The 17048-nt window shown below is 45.6% G+C and overlaps 2 protein-coding genes across 2 annotated transcripts in view; one reads left to right on the top strand and one right to left on the bottom strand.

The window, feature by feature from the left end:
• cbarpa (CACN subunit beta associated regulatory protein a) lies at positions 1 to 14477 on the top strand. The gene is made up of 11 exons (XM_026148840.2): positions 1 to 151; positions 410 to 599; positions 3927 to 3998; positions 7031 to 7176; positions 7378 to 7439; positions 7551 to 7713; positions 7800 to 7980; positions 8062 to 8205; positions 8568 to 8748; positions 9164 to 9368; positions 9447 to 14477. The coding sequence occupies exons 3-11, from the start codon at positions 3951 to 3953 to the stop codon at positions 11335 to 11337; spliced, it is 3021 nt and encodes a 1006-aa protein (XP_026004625.2). The 5' UTR covers positions 1 to 151; positions 410 to 599; positions 3927 to 3950; the 3' UTR covers positions 11338 to 14477.
• stk11 (serine/threonine kinase 11) overlaps positions 13943 to 17048 on the bottom strand; it is a 21340-nt gene continuing 18234 nt past the window's right edge. The window contains exons 10-11 of the mRNA XM_026148841.2: positions 15496 to 15742; positions 13943 to 14715 (exon numbers count right to left, since the gene is read on the bottom strand). Coding sequence (XP_026004626.1) covers positions 15534 to 15742 — 209 coding nt within the window. The 3' untranslated portion in view covers positions 13943 to 14715; positions 15496 to 15533. The remainder of the gene's footprint in view (positions 14716 to 15495; positions 15743 to 17048) is intronic.

Genomic DNA, 17048 nt, shown 5'->3' on the forward strand with positions numbered 1-17048 from the left:
GCCTGTCACGTGGTGCGTCGGGAGCGGGCGGTGGGTGTGTCTAATCGCGTGTGGCTTCATTCATAACTACAGTCTTTATTTGAAGCCCAAATTAAAGTATGCAGACGGGGCAGGCTGCCGGTGGACCGCTTCAAACGGAGTCTACAGCCGGGTGAGTCCGATCCTTGCGCCTCACACACACACACACTGATCAGGTTACACGGACCTACAGCTGTGCTCACGGTTTAATGTGGTACTATTTCATTATGTAATAGGTGGGATAGGTGACACAGCCGACTCTAGATCGCAGCATCTGATTTATTGGGGCATGTCTGAGGCGCGGGCGGGGGTCCTCAGCTGAGCCCCCACACTCCAGCGTGTCCGGCACATGAAGGCTCCTGGGTGACTAATCGTGATTTATTCCCCGCAGGCTGAGATCAGACGTCGCAGAGATATGGGGCTGTCCTGATCCGCGGGTTTTCGGAGGAGAGGGGAAGATGCTGCCGAGGCTGCTGCTGCTGCTGATGCTGAGGTTGCTGAGCGCCGCCGGCTGCAGCGGATCGCTGTAGTCGGGCCCCACAGAGCGGAGCGAAGCACCGTCAACAACGCCTGTATAGACCGTAAGATGCATCACATCTGGAGCACATCATCGTGCAGTCACACGTCAGACTGACATCCATTACCCGCCCCCCTTCCTCCTTAGTCCGGACAGTATTTATGAAAGTGACACCATCCGCTCCATTACCGTGACATAAAGTACACCAAGACGTCGTCAGAGATGATGTTACATTCTAACATGACTTCAGACCCTGGGACTAACACGCGCACGCACGCACGCACGCACGCGTTGGATTAGGTTATATTTTTTTGCCACCAGTCGGGGTCAGTGTTTTAAACTTCAGCTTCAGTATTTACCGACAAAATGATGGTGAAGCTGATGCACTGCTACTAGGTTACAATTACTAATACTATAGCACCGAAAATTATTTTTTAAAAGATCATGATAATAACGACAATAATGACATTTTCCAAGCCTGACTGGAGATTCACGGTCTGTCCAGCTTCTAAAACTCAAGCAATCCAGTATTTTAATAAATATGTTAATAATTAGACTTGACTTAATTTGTGAAATTAGTTTAAAAGAGCCCCGTGGATTTGTCTGGATGTAATAATTGAATACACAGAGAATGCAAGAGTGCCTTCAAGGATACATTTTAAAACCATCATCCAAAGTTTATGACTGACTGTTACGTGATCAGCAGAAAGAAGACAGATGGTTTCTGAAAAAAAAAAACATCTGGAGTTATAATTAATCTAATTAATTATCTGTTCTGGTTCTGCCTGATCCCAGCGTGGTGGAAACCCTCCAAGACACACACACACACACACACACACACACACACACACACACACACACACACACACACACACACACACACACAGAGACCATTAAATGCTCACTCTAACCTCATTCCATCTCAAAATTGTGTCTTCCTGAGTTGAAATCCTCATGTCTGTTATGGGGATCTGCTTTTTTGCCCACATAAAGAAGACCCGTGTCCCACTCAGTGTACATCTCACCAGTGATTAAGGTCCCCCCACCATACCCCGACTGCTCTCAAGCACATTTTGACAAGTGCCAAGCGTTCACTGAAGATAATTCGACAGCAGAAGAATGGGCCGTGTGTGTCTGTGCGTATTCTCGCCTCAATTCAGAGCTGCGTTCACATCATAGTTACCTCGAGCTTGTTGGTTTGTATGAGCTCTTACATAAAATATGGCTCTCACATGGTGAGGGAATGTGCGGCGGTGTTATCAGCATGCTTGAAGAATGCGGTCTTGAGCCGATGTTACACAAGCTGAACTCTGTGTAAATATTAATGGGGTGTCAGCTCGTCTTCCTTTGCTCGCACCTTTCTGCAGGAGAGGTTAGTTTACCAGATGTGAGCAGATGTTTGGGAGCTTTAGCTGAGAGACATTTGTGAGGGGTTTTGTGCCATTTCGGTGGATGTCAGCTAATCTCAGCAAAGCAGTCGACCCAGTCAACTGTCAGGCTTACATTCTTGGGGATGTTAAAGGGGAATTACTCCAGTTTTGCAATATCCAGCTCAGCTGACTTGTTTTTGGAGGTTATTAAAGTCTGATGAATTCATGTTATCTCCATGATCTGTGGCTGCTGGTATGCAGACAGCCTTCATTACTAACCAGCGTATTTCAAGTTTGAGGGGAGTGGATGAGCTCCAGGAGGAATTCAAAAGAAGATTCTGCTGGAGTGCATTTTCTAGCCTAAAAGTCTGCAGCATCAAGCACCGGAGCCAGGGTTTTTAGCAATATTGAACTCTGTAGATTTCCATATTTTTCATCTTTTCAGTTTCTTCAGAAACCTCGCTTTTGGATTCCTTTGCCGCCTTAAAACCCCACCGTGTGCCATTTATCTATAATTACCACAAAGTCCGGCTCAAATTGTCAAAATGCCAGCTTTCAGAAACAGCTCTGATGGCGTGACGCACCACAAATGCACTGTAGCCGTGGTCTGCATCTTCATCTTATAAAGACATTAAAGCTGAACTATCAGGTTCTCTGCCAAACCATCAGCCCGCACACGCATCCCCAAATTATTTCCAGGCAATGAGTAACAATCATCACCCTAATGATATGAAGATGTAGCTGCACATTGCTGCTGTGCCATTCTCAAATGGTCTTTCATTTGATGTGGACATGACAACAGATAACATCCTGTGGTAAAAATACGGCTGCGAGTACATCTGTGCGTGCAAGTGAGATGTGATGACGCATAAGTTGTGAGTTCTGCGAGACAGAATTACAATAGTGGTTTTAAATGGCCCATTTGTCGGGTACTATTTTCAGCTGTGCATTAATACTCTCTGGGTGCTCTCATTAATATTTTACAGCACTGATGTATGTGGTATTTAAAATAAACTCTGCCATATGCTGACTGTAAAACAAGAGCACATCACGCTGTACAATGCTGTGGCTCTCTCAGGTGTTTTGGATGGTTATAAAGTAGAGTTATGTGGCTCAGAGGCTTATCCTACCGTGCAAAAGTCTTGAGTCACCCTTCATTTCTTTTGGTTTTGGTATGAAAATGGGAAATAGGTGCAGCGATATACTGAAACAGACTGAAGCGGTAGCTGGCGTAGGATCCGACCCCTACTTGCTTTACCTATCTCCCGACCTCCTGCACACTAAGTGACAACAGTTTCCATTCTGATGAAGCTTCAGTGAACAGTAGATGGATCAATTGAAGGATCAGATGCATCTTTGAGGTCTTGTGTCATGTGTTTGCTGGATTTTCTTTCTCATTTCTTAAGGACATGACTTGCAGACATTGTTTATCTGCTGTAGATAGTTTTGCAGTCCTGCAACTTCTTCGTTTGTCCTCCAATTGTCCAGTTTCCTCACATTTTTAATGACACTCTGCAGACCATGCTGAGATACGTCAAGTTTTCAGCTGAAATTGGAACAAACAATGTGTAAAGAAATAAGGCGTTACTCAAGACTTTATGCACTGTTTATTTGTAAACGTTATGATTAGTGAGGGCTTTGACATTTTCATATCCTTAGCATATCTTTAAAACTCCTTTGTCCAACAGGCTAGCCAGTCCCAAATATTTTTATTTTGCAGTCTTGATAACTAACCCGTTTCAGTGTTCAGGGTGTATACCAGTATTATAAAAGTTGCGCGATCAGAGCACCCTGCAGTGGAGTTAAATTCCCAGCCTAGATGATTGTTTCAGCCCAGTCTTGTGGGATCTTTCCACACCGACTTAGTTCTGGATTCGATGAGAAAACGACTGCGCATCTTACCAGTGATCACACTGTTTACACCTAAGACTTTTCAGCATAACTTAACAGGAATTGTGTTGCTGTCTAGTAAGAAGCGTCAGCTCAGTGTGTGACATTCTTCACTTTCTCATCCTCTGCAGGGTTCACTCACACCGACCTTTACCATGAGCAATGATCTGCCTGTTCTGACAACTCTGACTGAGAGCTCCACTGTGAGTACTGTCAACACCTTTGACACAAACTGGTCAGTGCGTCCACTGGTGCTGTGCTCGGCAAATTTCAGTATTGATCTAATAGCAAGTAAACACAGGGCCAATATGACTGACACCAGTGCTTTCAACTTATAAAGACAGCTTATGTAGGGGAGAGCAGTGTGTCATGATTTGATGGATCACTAAAGCATGTCATGCTAGTATCGATCTGATACCAACACTAGCATTGATCTGTATCAATTTAAAGCAATATTTGAACTGAATACAAGCTACTGCTGGACATAGATGGGTAACATCCTCTTGACTTACTGTCACCTGGATCTGGAGCTGTATTGTTAATAAACACTGAAGCCGAATTTGACCAGAATAGGAACTGAAATCTTTAACAAACTGAAGTAATAAAGTAGCTTTTGTTCTTTCCTGGCAACTAGCGAGATACCGGCAGACTAATGGCTCAGACAGGTCGAGCCTCTGTGTGACATAAAGGACGGTTTTCACTCTCTCCTGTCTGCAGTGGACGAGTTGGCAAATATAACATTAGAAGACATTAGAAAATATCACTAAAATACATTATTATTACTACTTTATTACTATAGTTATTTTTAGGCGTTTGGACCCTAAAAGGGTCTAAACTCACATGAATCATCAGCCCTTTCTGGTTTAATAAGCAGATAATGACGTTAGATTGAGCCTGTGATTGAAGCTGACTGAGACTGATTGAGGCTCATACTGAAGAGCCTCTGAGAGCATAGTGGAGGCAGTGAAAATCAGCTGTTTTTGCTCCTTTCAAACGTGCACACGCCGTTTTCTAACAGGCCGTTGCTTTTCTTTGCCTCATGTTCGGAGTAAACTGGATATATTTGGGGGTTGGCTCGCTCTTCTGACAACAACTTTAAATAGGCAGCAGCAGGCTTCGGGTTTGCTTTAATAACCTTGCTGCTGCTCCTATTAAGGTCATCATCTAAAAGTTGGAGCTTCTCCGCCTCACAGTTAACTCTAAAGCTCCATAATGGCCGTATGTCACACTTTCCTGCTGAATTAAAAAACACAAAGACTTGCAGCAGATGAATATTCTGCATGTGATGCGGGGGGGGGAGAGAAACCAATTATTTTTCCTGCTTTTTGAAGCTGACATGGGAAGAAGAGCCAGGAAAGTCTCGGTGCAGTGTGTGGATTGCTCATGTGCGTTGGAATCCTCCTCCTCTTCCTCCTCCGATTTCCATTTTTAGCCTGCTGAGGCCTCATTTCCCCTTCTTTGAGAAGAGCTGGGAAATTGAATTAAGGGTCTCGCTGACGTTTCGATTAGCATCCACGGGCTCACTCAGCCAAGACAGAGTATTAATCAGACGAACGCAGATGTACACAAGTGTGCGTCTGGATAAGAATCACTGTGAGGGACTTAAGAGAGTCTTTTAGTGTTAATTCCACTCATTAAATATTACAGCGCTTAGCTGACCGCCTAATGCCAAAGAGAGAGAGAGAGAGAGATCCCTCAGTGCTGTGAAGCTCTGAACTGTGCAGCCACCAGTTCACTGCAACACAACGTAACAACAGAGATACTGCATGTAAGCTTGTGCCTTATTGTGCTTCTGAAGGAAGGAGTTATGAGCTCCAGCTATGCCATGTGAATACAAGCGGTGCAGATTAATTTGATGTTGCGCAACCCAAATGGGAGAAGAGTACAGAGAGTACCAGTTTGACGGGTTTTTAGTGAGACGCTTTGTGTTCTTAAAAAGGGAGAAATTCAGATTTTTAAACTTGTTACTGTCAGCAGTAACACTTGTTTTTTCTTGAAGTGCAAAAATAGCTTTAGTGTTACTGTTTCATTGGTATTTGATTAACACTGCTTTTCCATTTGCACTTTTCTCTAATATTTGTTAATAAACAATGAGATGAATTAAACTGGTCACTGGATTAAACCACGAGTCGGTAAAGTGACCCCAGCCTTTCTGTGTGCTCTGTCATCTTCTTCAGCCTCAGCTGTAACAGACATGCACACTACTGATGAGTTTCAGTTCAGATTGAGACTAACAAATCAATGGCAAAAAAATGACCCTCTCGTTATGGTGTCATAAGTTGGTTGTTACACTAAAACTTTCAAATGTAAAGCTACTCGTTATGTGGAATGGTCCTTATTAATATTACACTGTGATGTATATAAAGTGGGTCCATGGTGTAAATGTTAACACATTTGCCATACACATGTCAAAGATCCCTCTGAGCTTTTGTGATATGGTGTGTTATCCTGCTGGAAGAAGCCATCAGAAGATGGAAACACTGTGGTCATGAAGAGACGGACTTGATCAGCAACACTCAGGTGCTCATTGGACAAAAATATCCCCCACAGTATTACATCACCAGCAACATGAGCTGTTGAGAAAAGGCTTGAGCTTTCATGTGGTTTGCACCAAATTCTGATCCTACCATCAGGAAGTCCATGTGAGCTGTAGCTTTAGTTTCCCATTCTCAGCAGACAGGAACCTGCTTCTGCTTCTGCGACGTGTTTAGAGATGCTCTTGTGCACAGCTTGGTTGTAAAGAGGGGGGTATTTGAGTTACTGCTGCTTTTATACCAGTTCAAATCAGTCTGGCGATTCTCCTTGGATATTTTCTCTTTTTAGAAACACTTTCTGTAAACTCTAGATCATGTGGGGGAAAAAAATCAGTAGATCAGCAGTCTGGCCCCAGCAGCAACGACGGCCACTTAAAATCACCTTGTTTCTTTATTCTGATGTTCAGTTTGAACTTCATCAGATCGTTTTGACAACATCCACATGCCTAAATGCACTGAGTTGCTTCCATGTGATTGATAATGCAGATATCTAGTCGTCCAAGCAGTTGAACAGGTGTAATTTTCTTTATATTTATTTTATGGAACTTATCCAACTTTGAAAACAAACCTTGATTTATTGATTTAATATTTGATTAATAATTTGATTAATATAAGCAAGATGTTATGGCTGATTGCCCCTCTGAAATGAAAAAAGGTTTGACCAAACGTGCCACCCTCTTTTCACGATTGCCTCCCATCAGGATGTGCCGGTGTCGGCCGGTCAGGTAGAGAACTATGTCCTGCTGTTGGTGCTGCTGAGCGTTTTCGCAGGGGGGATGCTGGTCCTGCTCTCCCTCCTGCTCCTCTTCTGTCACCGGTGCTGCATGGGTGGGAGACGCTACTCCAGGTGAGCGCTACCTTGCAAAGTGACACACTGCGTGGGGACTAGCAGGTCAGGCTTGCCTCGACGGCACTCGGGGATTACAGGGGCCGATGTGATTATGACCGCCGTGGATTAAAGCTGAAAATGAAATGGAAAGCTGCGAGGTGACGCTGTGTTTTTGCTTCCACGAGAGAGATCTGAGTAAAACTCATTTGCCTCTTTCAGAGCGAGCGATGACCCTGAGAAGACAAACACCACTTATGCTGAGGATTCTCAGCCCACGCAAGGTCAGAGCTGTGTAAATGTTTCACGTTCTTGTTTTTTTCTTTCGGTCCGCTGTCGTCAATAACTCCATTATTCCTCTCCCTTGCTGTGTCCTTGTTGTCTTTGTCACTCAGAAATCACCATTCGTCTCGATGAATCGGATGCCCTCTCAGCATCGAGCTGTCACGATGGAGAGCCAGAGCGATTCATCTCCACCGGGTCCACGGGCCGCAGAGTCTCCTTCAATGAGTCTGCACTTTATGAACAGGAGAAAACGACTCAGGACAAAGGACGCAGGTACAGCTCAACTGAGCTTGGGATTTTTTATCATTTAGATAAGCTGTTTGATGCCATGAGCTCAGGCGCTCAATCTTTATGTTCAGGTACACCCTGACCGAAGGAGACTTCCACCACCTGAAAAAGGCCCGGCTGACCCACCTTCACCTGCCTCCGGCACCATGTGACCTAAAAATACTCACCATCATGGAATGCGACTCAACAGAGAGCAGCACCATAAACATCAGTGAGACAGCAGCTCCCAAGCTACCCCTCACCATCTACCAGGTATGCTTGAAATCACACATTGTTCAGTCACTGGAGCAGACTCTCTCAAGGATAACATGCGATTCAATTCTTTCTCTCCAGCCCGCTAAGAAGAGAGTCTCTGACTGGATGGGCCAGAGCCTCAGCGGGGGTCTGCCAGGAGACCGACACCACTCCGTCATCCTGGACGAGGGGCCCAGGCAGTCTTTATCAGCCATGAAACCACAGCACACACGTTCTCAGACAGTGAGTTTGACTTTTATTCACCTCCCACTGAGAATAAAAGAAATAGGTGGGTCTTAATAAGTCTTAAAATTTAAAAATAAGCCTGCATTCAGTAAAAGGCAGGAATACAGTATACAATTAAGTGCAGATTCATCTGCTTTCATCAAACATTAACAGAGCTGTGAAAATCAGCTGCCACGGGCGCTGAAAGCTGCTGATGCGCTTTGACATCAGTCATCACTGCTACTCAGTGACAAAATGACAAACTGCTGTCCCCCGAGGACTTTGCCTCTGCCCATCACAATCCATCTTAGCTCTCCCGCTTCAGCTCCTCCTTAATGTGTCACCACCACCCTCCCCGTCCTCCTCGTCTCTTCTGCCAGATGGAGGCTATTGGCGACAGGGGAGAGGCCGAGAGCGAGACGAGTCAAACTGTGGGCCAAGCTTCAGTTCTGCATTTCTTCTCCAAACTGCGGCGTCACGCCAGTCTGGAGGGGGCAGGGCCTTACTTCAGGAGGTGGAAGTTTGACACCACGCATCGCGCTGCAAGTCTCGATGCCAAAGGTTTGTGTGCATGACAGAAATGGATCACTCAGACATGGTTAGTTCAGCCAGGGCACAAAATCAGTCACAGTTACAATCCTGACAAATACGCTGGACTCTGTTATGATGACTAAAGTTGGTGGTTTGACCCCTGGTTAGTCCAGTCTGCTTGCCAAAGATAGTGAAGCCCGTGTGGCTACAAATGTTATCATTTTAGATAAGGATCTGTTGTCACTGATGCTCTGCTCCGTCTGGGAATCGTGCTCTCATGTATGCATGTGGATGGACAGAAAAGTCCCAGATCAGAGCCATGCTGCCAAATATGTATTACTGCTGATGGGAATATCACGCTTCTTTTGACTTTAGCGGCCCTGACTGAAATAAGACTGAAAGCGTGGGTAAGGGCTAACCTTCTTATCATATGAATTTCTCACAGGGTCCCCCAAGAGAAGGCCCTTTCAGAGACAGAGAGCAGCCAGTGAAACCACTGATCACACTGAAGACGATTCCTCTCCTCTCCGAGATGAGGCCATTGAATCTTTTCCACATACACCCATCCAGACCGGAGGCCTCCAGTCACTCTCTGCAGAGTCTCTCTCTCATCCCCAAACTGCACCCACATCTTCAGTCTTCCTTAGCAGGTACACCTCTGCCTATAATACCATGACTTAACACCATGCAATTTACCGAATTGTCTGACAGTTTTCCCATCATTGCAGGCTTAATCTGGAGCCCATGGTGGAGGTAGGTGGTAGCAGCACCAGGAGAGAAGAGTTCAGTTTGCCACCAGATCGCTGCCTCGCCCAGAGGCAAGAGGAGGTTACAGTTAATGGAACAGGAACACTGAAAGAGGCAGTCGTAGGAACAGCAGCAGGATCGGGAGGAGACGGGCTGGAGTCAGCGGACGAAGATGAGTTGTTTGGGACGCAACAAGAAGCTGTCATTCCGGAAAGGTTTGAAGACATGTTGAGGAAAGACGCAAAAACAGATGGTGCGATGGCAGACGCAAGGAAAAAGAACGAGGTAGAGCCAGATGATGGAGATGAAGTGGTGTTGGGGGCAGAAGCCAGACAAAGGACCGACTCGGGCTCATCGCTTTCCTTCATGCTTCCCCAGGAGAGCCTGGAGGCGCCTCTTTCCTTGTACAGAGAAATTTGGAGCTTGCGAGCCTCTCTGGAGCTGTATGCTTCCTCAGACCAGAGCAGCACAGACCGGGAGTCCATCCGCAGCGATGCGGACAGCGTCTCATCCCTTGGCGGTGCAGGAGCTCGTTCTGGCCTCGACAGTTGCTTGTCCCAAGACCTGGATGATGAGCCTGAAGGAGATGGGGAGGGAGAGGGGTTGGAAGGGGGAACCAGAGGGGCATTGGGTTTAGACAGTGAGATGGGAAGTGGACCTGGGGGAGAGGGTGAGGGGGGGAACAGAAAGCTCCTTCAGATGGACAGTGGTTACGCCTCCATCGAAGCTCCATCCAGGGCCCCTGAGGAGATGCGACTGTTTGGGACTCCCGGTGCCCCACGAGGGAAAACGGCATCAGAGAGGAGGTTGTTTTTCACCAACTCCGGTAGAAAGGGTTCAGTATGTGAGAGCATCGAGGCCAGGCTGTTTCAGGAGGAGCTGGAGGATGAGATGGCAAACAGCACCGAGCCAGAGGAGAAACTAAAGGAGAAACCACAGAGCGGCAGCCAAACTCTCACCCTCCAAGATTCACATCAACCTCTGAAATCTCTTCACCCTCAGAAATCTCCAGAATCGCAAACACAGCTGATGTCTCCACTTGTGAAAACAATCGCACAGCCCACCAGTCCTCACCGAACACGTCTCCGCCGCCGTGACTACAGCATAGATGAGAAGACGGATGCCCTATTTAACGAGTTCCTTCGCCACGACCCACGGTTCGACCAGCAGGACTCCCCGTTACGTTCCAGGCACCGATCCAGAGTTCACCTCCGGAAACAGTGGCAAAGACATAAGCAATACAGCGATCCTGGCTCGAGCTCTGGGGGAAGATACTCCCCGTCTTTGGAGAGGCAGAGGTTCACGCCGCTGAGGAGAGGGGACAGCGCTGGTTACCCTCTGGACACCAGATACCACAGCACCCTCTCGCGCATCGCAAGTGCTGCTGATGAAGAAGCCAGCGAGGTCGCGGCTTCTGAGGAGGCAGCAAAGGAAAGAGCAGAGAGCGCAGATCCATCACACGAAGGCGCGGCAGATGATTCCCCACAAAGCGCTGCCAACAAAACATCCGAAGGAGACGAGGCAACAACAAAGAGCAGCTCTTGTTGTGCAGCTTCAGCTGGTGAGACCGATGGCTGCCAAGCCTCCGCAGAGAGACAGACAGCAGAAAGCACAACTTGCCAGTCTGTAACCACGGTGCCTGCACAAAAGAGCTTCATGGACCCAAGAGTTGACAACAAGAACAACAACAGCAGTCAGGCTATCCTATCAGAGGTCTCCCTGCAGGCACAGAGCAGTCTGACAGACAAGCTAGCTGTGTCAGTGGAAGAGAGGCTTTACAGCGGCCTGCGCAGCACAGAGATCAGCCAGGGGGAACCGGAGCGTGTGCTCACAGTGGCTCGCACAGCCTCACCTGGATTCAGTCCCACGTAACTTGTTAATGTCTGTTTTCCAGTCTGTTGTCTATAGAGCGCACACCCAGATAAACGGGTCCACAACAGTTCAAACATCCTCGTGTTTCAGATGTCTTAAAAAAAAAAGAAAGAAAAAAAAGGACGGAAGTACATTCTCGCTCAAGCATTTCCATTCACACCTCAGCTGTCACTGTGATGCCCATGTGACACGTGATAATCCCTTCCATTGGTAATCATGGGGGAAAAAAAGAAGAAATAAAGAATTGCACTCAACCCATCATAAGGAAACCTACATATTTTCAGACTTAACTGAATTCTTGGCATGCTACCGTAGGTCCGAACATCATCATATGTGAATACTGTACAGTTTACAAAAAAGCACTTTGATGGGAAGACAGACAATGATGGCGTTTGTTCCCCCTCATTTTAAAAACCATATCCTCAAGTGTCCTTCTTGTCTCGACCATCATGAGGTTAAATGTCTGTGTGAGCTGTTGTCAGAACAATGCTGACCATGTTGAAAAAAAGAAAAAAAAAAAAGAAACAGCGTAACAATTCTTCAGTGCTTGCCGCCCTCTCTTTCATGAACATGTCTTAAAAGTAAAAACAGATGGGAAGCACAATCCAGTCAGCAGGCGTTTTTCCATCCTCATATTTTACCCGTTTTTATTCTTGTTAGCCATCTGTCCCCTGTGCATCAATCAGGTTGTGTCCGGGAGGAATGGAGTGAGTGCTGCTGAGGGAAGACTGACAGATGATGCTTAAATAGTGACACAGTAGCCTCTCAGGCTTTTAGACAGATGGTTTGGTGATGGGAGAGCCGATGCTGTGAGGCACGGGAGGTTGGAATAGCTCCTGCGACATTGTCTGTCAGAAAGGCAGTGGGAGTGTGTGCTTCCAAATAAAAGTTTGGTGATTTACTGCATTTCTCAAAATCAGCAATGGAAGTAATCTTACTAAAAAATGAAGGCCGGGTAGGCGAAGTCAGATTCTTTTATGCCACAGAGCTCCATATTTGTTGTCTAAACATTATTACATAAACATCAGTGAGTCACACTGTTGGACTGTTCTGTCATTACAATGAGAGCAGCTACCGAGCCCCGCAGACATCATCCCGCTGCCATAAATACAACGCCGAGCACCAAATGCATCATTCTCCAGCTGAACGCTGCCCTGCCAACGCTCGGGAAAAAAAAGCACTTTTTACACTTGAGAGATACTCGCTTCTTTGCCAGAAAAATCTCAGCCCAATGACTTTAACCTGCATCGCACAACCATCGTAAATCTAAGCAACCCATCCAGCTGGGTAGAAAGTGACGTGCGGCTTAATTATGCAGTCCAGAGTCTCAGAGGCGTCTTCTGGTGGAAGTGGTTTAAGGCAAAATTTAACAGCTAATCTTAAGATGAGAGTCCATGGGAACAAGCGTAATTATCCTCAAAGCTTTAAGAATATTAAATGCTCGCGGATGAACTGTACAGCAAACTCTCTTAGCTGATAACTGGTTTTTATGAGCTCTTCATCCAGCTAAGGGATTTTAAACTAGTCACACAATCCTGATGTTTGGTTTATATAATCTTTGTGTTGTTGTTCTAAATAACTCCTGGGAATTATTTTTTAAATTTCCTGTGAAACTACAATTTGCATCTTTAAGGACACGTTCGTTGTCAATATATCACATTTTGTTTCGTTCAGTCCATGAGTACATCACCTCCCTTAGGAGAACCAGAAGAGACGCTACACCAAGGAATTGATCTAATATGGAAAACTAATTATCAAGTTTTCCTCTCCTGCTTTCAGTTTGTACTCTTTGTTTTGCATTCATGTGAGAAATACTTCATTTTCTAATGCGTGATGAAGACTGTCAACTGGGAAATGAAACGGTAGGTACACAGGTTTTTTTTTAAACTTCTGTTTGAGCTCAAATGTGCATCTCATGAAATTTTTAACCCTCGGTCAGGGTGAAGCGTGTGCTTTAGTGTGCAGAAAATTCAAAACGTCTCGCAGCCTCAACAAAAGCTCGACCTTGTGAGGCGAAAAATCGATTTGCACTTTAAGTTTTTCAGATTTTCCTTTTTAATAAATGAATTTTTGCTGCTGATCTGTCAGCTGACAAGAGTGAGACCAGTAACCTTAAGTGTGCCCTCACGTACAAATCACCCTCCCGTCTTCGGTCTGTTAGCGCGACATCTCTCTTCTTCATTTGTCTCGTCGTACGGAGAGCCTCTCCGTCGACCTTGCTGACGTGGGAAGCGCTCATCTCTCTCTCCCTCCCTCACAGTGGTGACTCACCTGCTCTCTGATCTATTCCCAGTGAGGAGCTGATGATGGGCCTGCCTGCGTAAGAGGGGGGTTGGGGGGGAAAAGGACACCCGCTGAAGTGATCGGCACAGCAAAGAACATCACTGCATGCCGCCCGCAACCGCAGCATCACCCTGACTACCTAATTGCTGCAGACACGAGAGGAAGATGAGTCTAATATTCCTGTCAGAGCTGTGCGCTCTTTAAAGGACACGTGAAATAAAGGGGGAGGAAAAAATAAAAAAAGGTCATAAACCAATGAGCTGTGTTTATGAAAATATGCTGAACTTAAATTCAAACAGAAAGGATCATCCAACAAAACAGCCTGTTTGGGACATGTTTTATATAAATAATAATTAAAAAATATTCATAGGAAAAAAAAAGAAAAAAAACCTAAAAGGGGAGGGACAAAATACAAATCTCAAGGCTTCAGTCCGTCAGTGCATCCACATAAAACCAAGAGCTTTCCCTTTCTTCCAGCTCTGTACAGCATGCAGCTTCTATGTCGGTGGTAGCACTACCATAATTATGCTCAGCAGAGGTTTAAATATAGAATTATTCATAACATGTGTGGGGTTTTTTTTCCTCTTTAATTTTTTTTTTTACACATCACAATGTGTTTTAAAAACTGCCATTAGGGTTCTGTAAAAACAAAAGGTAGTCAAAGAAACAAGGTGGGTTAAGGAGGGATGGGTGGGGTGGGTGGAGAGGAGGAGTGGGTAGGTGGGTGGTGGAGTCTGTAACGTCCGGTGCAACACTTGGCTCTCTGAGGAGGATGACAAGATTGGAGAGGAGGGGGGAGGGTTGGGAGGGGGAAAATGATAAGAGAGAACTGGATGAGTTTAGTTGAAAAGGAGCCCAAAATTTTGGAGAAAATAAACACCGTCTTCACAGCCTCAGTCTCAGAGCAGAAAGAACATTTCATGCTGTCCTCCTCCTCCTCGTCGCTAATACCGCATCTTCAAACGACTCTGGAGGCCAGTGGTCCAAGGAGGTTTGGGGAGGGGGGCAGGTGAAGGTGTTGGGGGGGCTTAATGTCAGCAGGTTTCTCTCACAACTGTGAGGACTCTGGACACAGGAGAACGAGGACAGATCACCCTGAGGGGACACAGACAACAGAATATTAACGGAAGTCTGACGAGGGTATTGAAAGCCCCCCCCCCCCCCCGACTTAAAACTAAACGCTGTGACAGAATTTTTTTACAAGACAAGTACTAATTGGCGCCGTTAACGCGGAAAAGACTCAACCCACAGAGTGAGAAAGAGAGAGACACAAACATCCCACAGCCCACTTTATCTCATCCAAGGATGAGTCATCGCCTGAACAAATTAATACACAGCATCTCTCCTGCACTGCACCCGTGACAAACAGCCTCGCTCCGTGACTGGTTCTGTATGTGCTGAAGACAGAAAGAGCAGCTGTGGGCGGTAACTGGAAAAAGAGAGGAGGACAACTTGTTAAATTTATGTGTACGCTTGTAGCAAAAATCTGCCTCACTCCACGTGAATGAGGGTGACTGATGAACCCTTCAAAGGCAACAGATCCGAACAGAAACAGGAGATGCATCACCGTGGGATAGGTCCGGATGTGGTTTTTTGTCACTGTATAGGAAAGTGCCCGTGTGTTTGCCAGGGGAATGGTGGTGATCCAGAGTGCTGCTTGCTGAATATCAACACAGACTCTCTTCACTCACTCATTTCCTCCCCCTCCTCCTCCCTTCCACTGCACTGTCATTCCTCCTACCTTTTATCTGGATCTGCAGCACCTGCTTTCCATAAGGGCTTCTTTATCTTTTCCCACTTTCTACTGTATAACAAGGGTGTCCTTCAGAAGCACAAATTGAGCCACAATTTTTGTGAAGCAGTCTGCACACTCACCAGGTGGGTTGCTGCTGAGGCAGAAAGGGGGAGAAGGGTCATTGCTGTTTGCAGGTGGAGAGCTTGCGGATTTTGCTGGCTGTGGAGACTCCTTTACGTGAGGGGTTGGACGAGGATGAGGATCGGCGTTCGGCTTTGGCCTTGCTGTTCAGAGACCCCCCTTCTGTCCCATTCACACAAACTGGCTTGGCTACAGCTGGACTGTGGTCTGCGTTCCCCTGATCCTGATCTTCTTCGGCCACTTGTCCTAAAGACACAAACACACACATACGAGGCTCAAAACAAACCCAATACACCAGTGTTGAGTGCTGCTTTGCTAACCAGCTGTGAGTTTGTAGTATGAGCAGACCCCTGTAGACATTTACCTTGTTTTATCCAACATCAAAGCACCAAAAACACTCGGACACTCATGTGCGACAAAAACCTTTGTGTTGCGTCAGGCTCTGAATTTCAGCACAAGGTCCAGGCTTTCTACTCCACGTGTCCAAGGAACCAGGAAGTCAAAAGATTAACTTAATTCTTAATTAGTATGAAAAAGCGACACTAATGCTATCCATTAAGGACAATAAAAACCAACCTTTACTTTTAAACCAGTTTCTAGTTTCTTCTTCTCTTTAGGCCTAAAGATTTTGTAACAGAAGGCATCGAATGTGAATGAGGAGTTTATCAGAGAAGTCAGTTTTGTGATTTTGGCTGCATTCACATGTAAAATCAACACTCTTGCTTGTTGTTAGCAGATATACAGCTGGTTTGAATGTGCTATGCTGAGTACATACTGAACTACCCTTGCTTTGTTTTCAAACCGCCTTAGAGAAAGAAGCTAAAATGGACACAAAGCATGGAAGAAAGACCTGCAGATGCACAATGTAGAATATAAAATTCTGTTTTTTGAACAGAAAAGCTCGCAAACATATTATAGTTCACCCACAGAAGAATTTATGAGTTTGCAAAGAGCCAGTTCACTAGATGATATCAAAAATGCCAAAAATAGAAAACAGCCTACTGCATTTTGTCACACATGACTTATTTTATCCATTAAAAACAAACCAACAAAACTGCACAGTCATCAGAAACCCTCACCAAAACCCCCATGATAACACAAGAAACCTGAAGCTGTGAGAACTGAAGGGGACTTAGGCTCATTTCTAATCAATATTTCTATTCTTAGATTCTACTGAAACACTCGCATGACTCACAGCTCACAAATGATCTGTATTTTTCGTATACTGGATCATACTGCAAGTGTGTATATATTTTGAGAGGGGAACGCTGAAAATCTAGTTTACCAACAGCACCATCAAAATGTCAGGTCAGGTAATGGTGAGAAGTGTGCGACAAACCGAAACCTACAACAACAGGAAATCCACTGGCTGAAAAATAGAAATTAACCTCAGTGTGACCAGTTTATTTCAGTACAGACATGTGTGAGTATCTGTGAGTGCAGCAGGCGCCAAGATAAACTTACAGGTTCCCACACAGCACAAACTGCAAGTCTGAGGAGAACATTAAGAGCAGGGACATATATATTTACTCATTACGAGAGAAGAGGTCAA

This window comes from Astatotilapia calliptera, chromosome 18 (assembly GCF_964374335.1).
Source record: "Astatotilapia calliptera chromosome 18, fAstCal68.1, whole genome shotgun sequence".
Lineage (NCBI taxonomy): Eukaryota > Metazoa > Chordata > Actinopteri > Cichliformes > Cichlidae > Astatotilapia > Astatotilapia calliptera.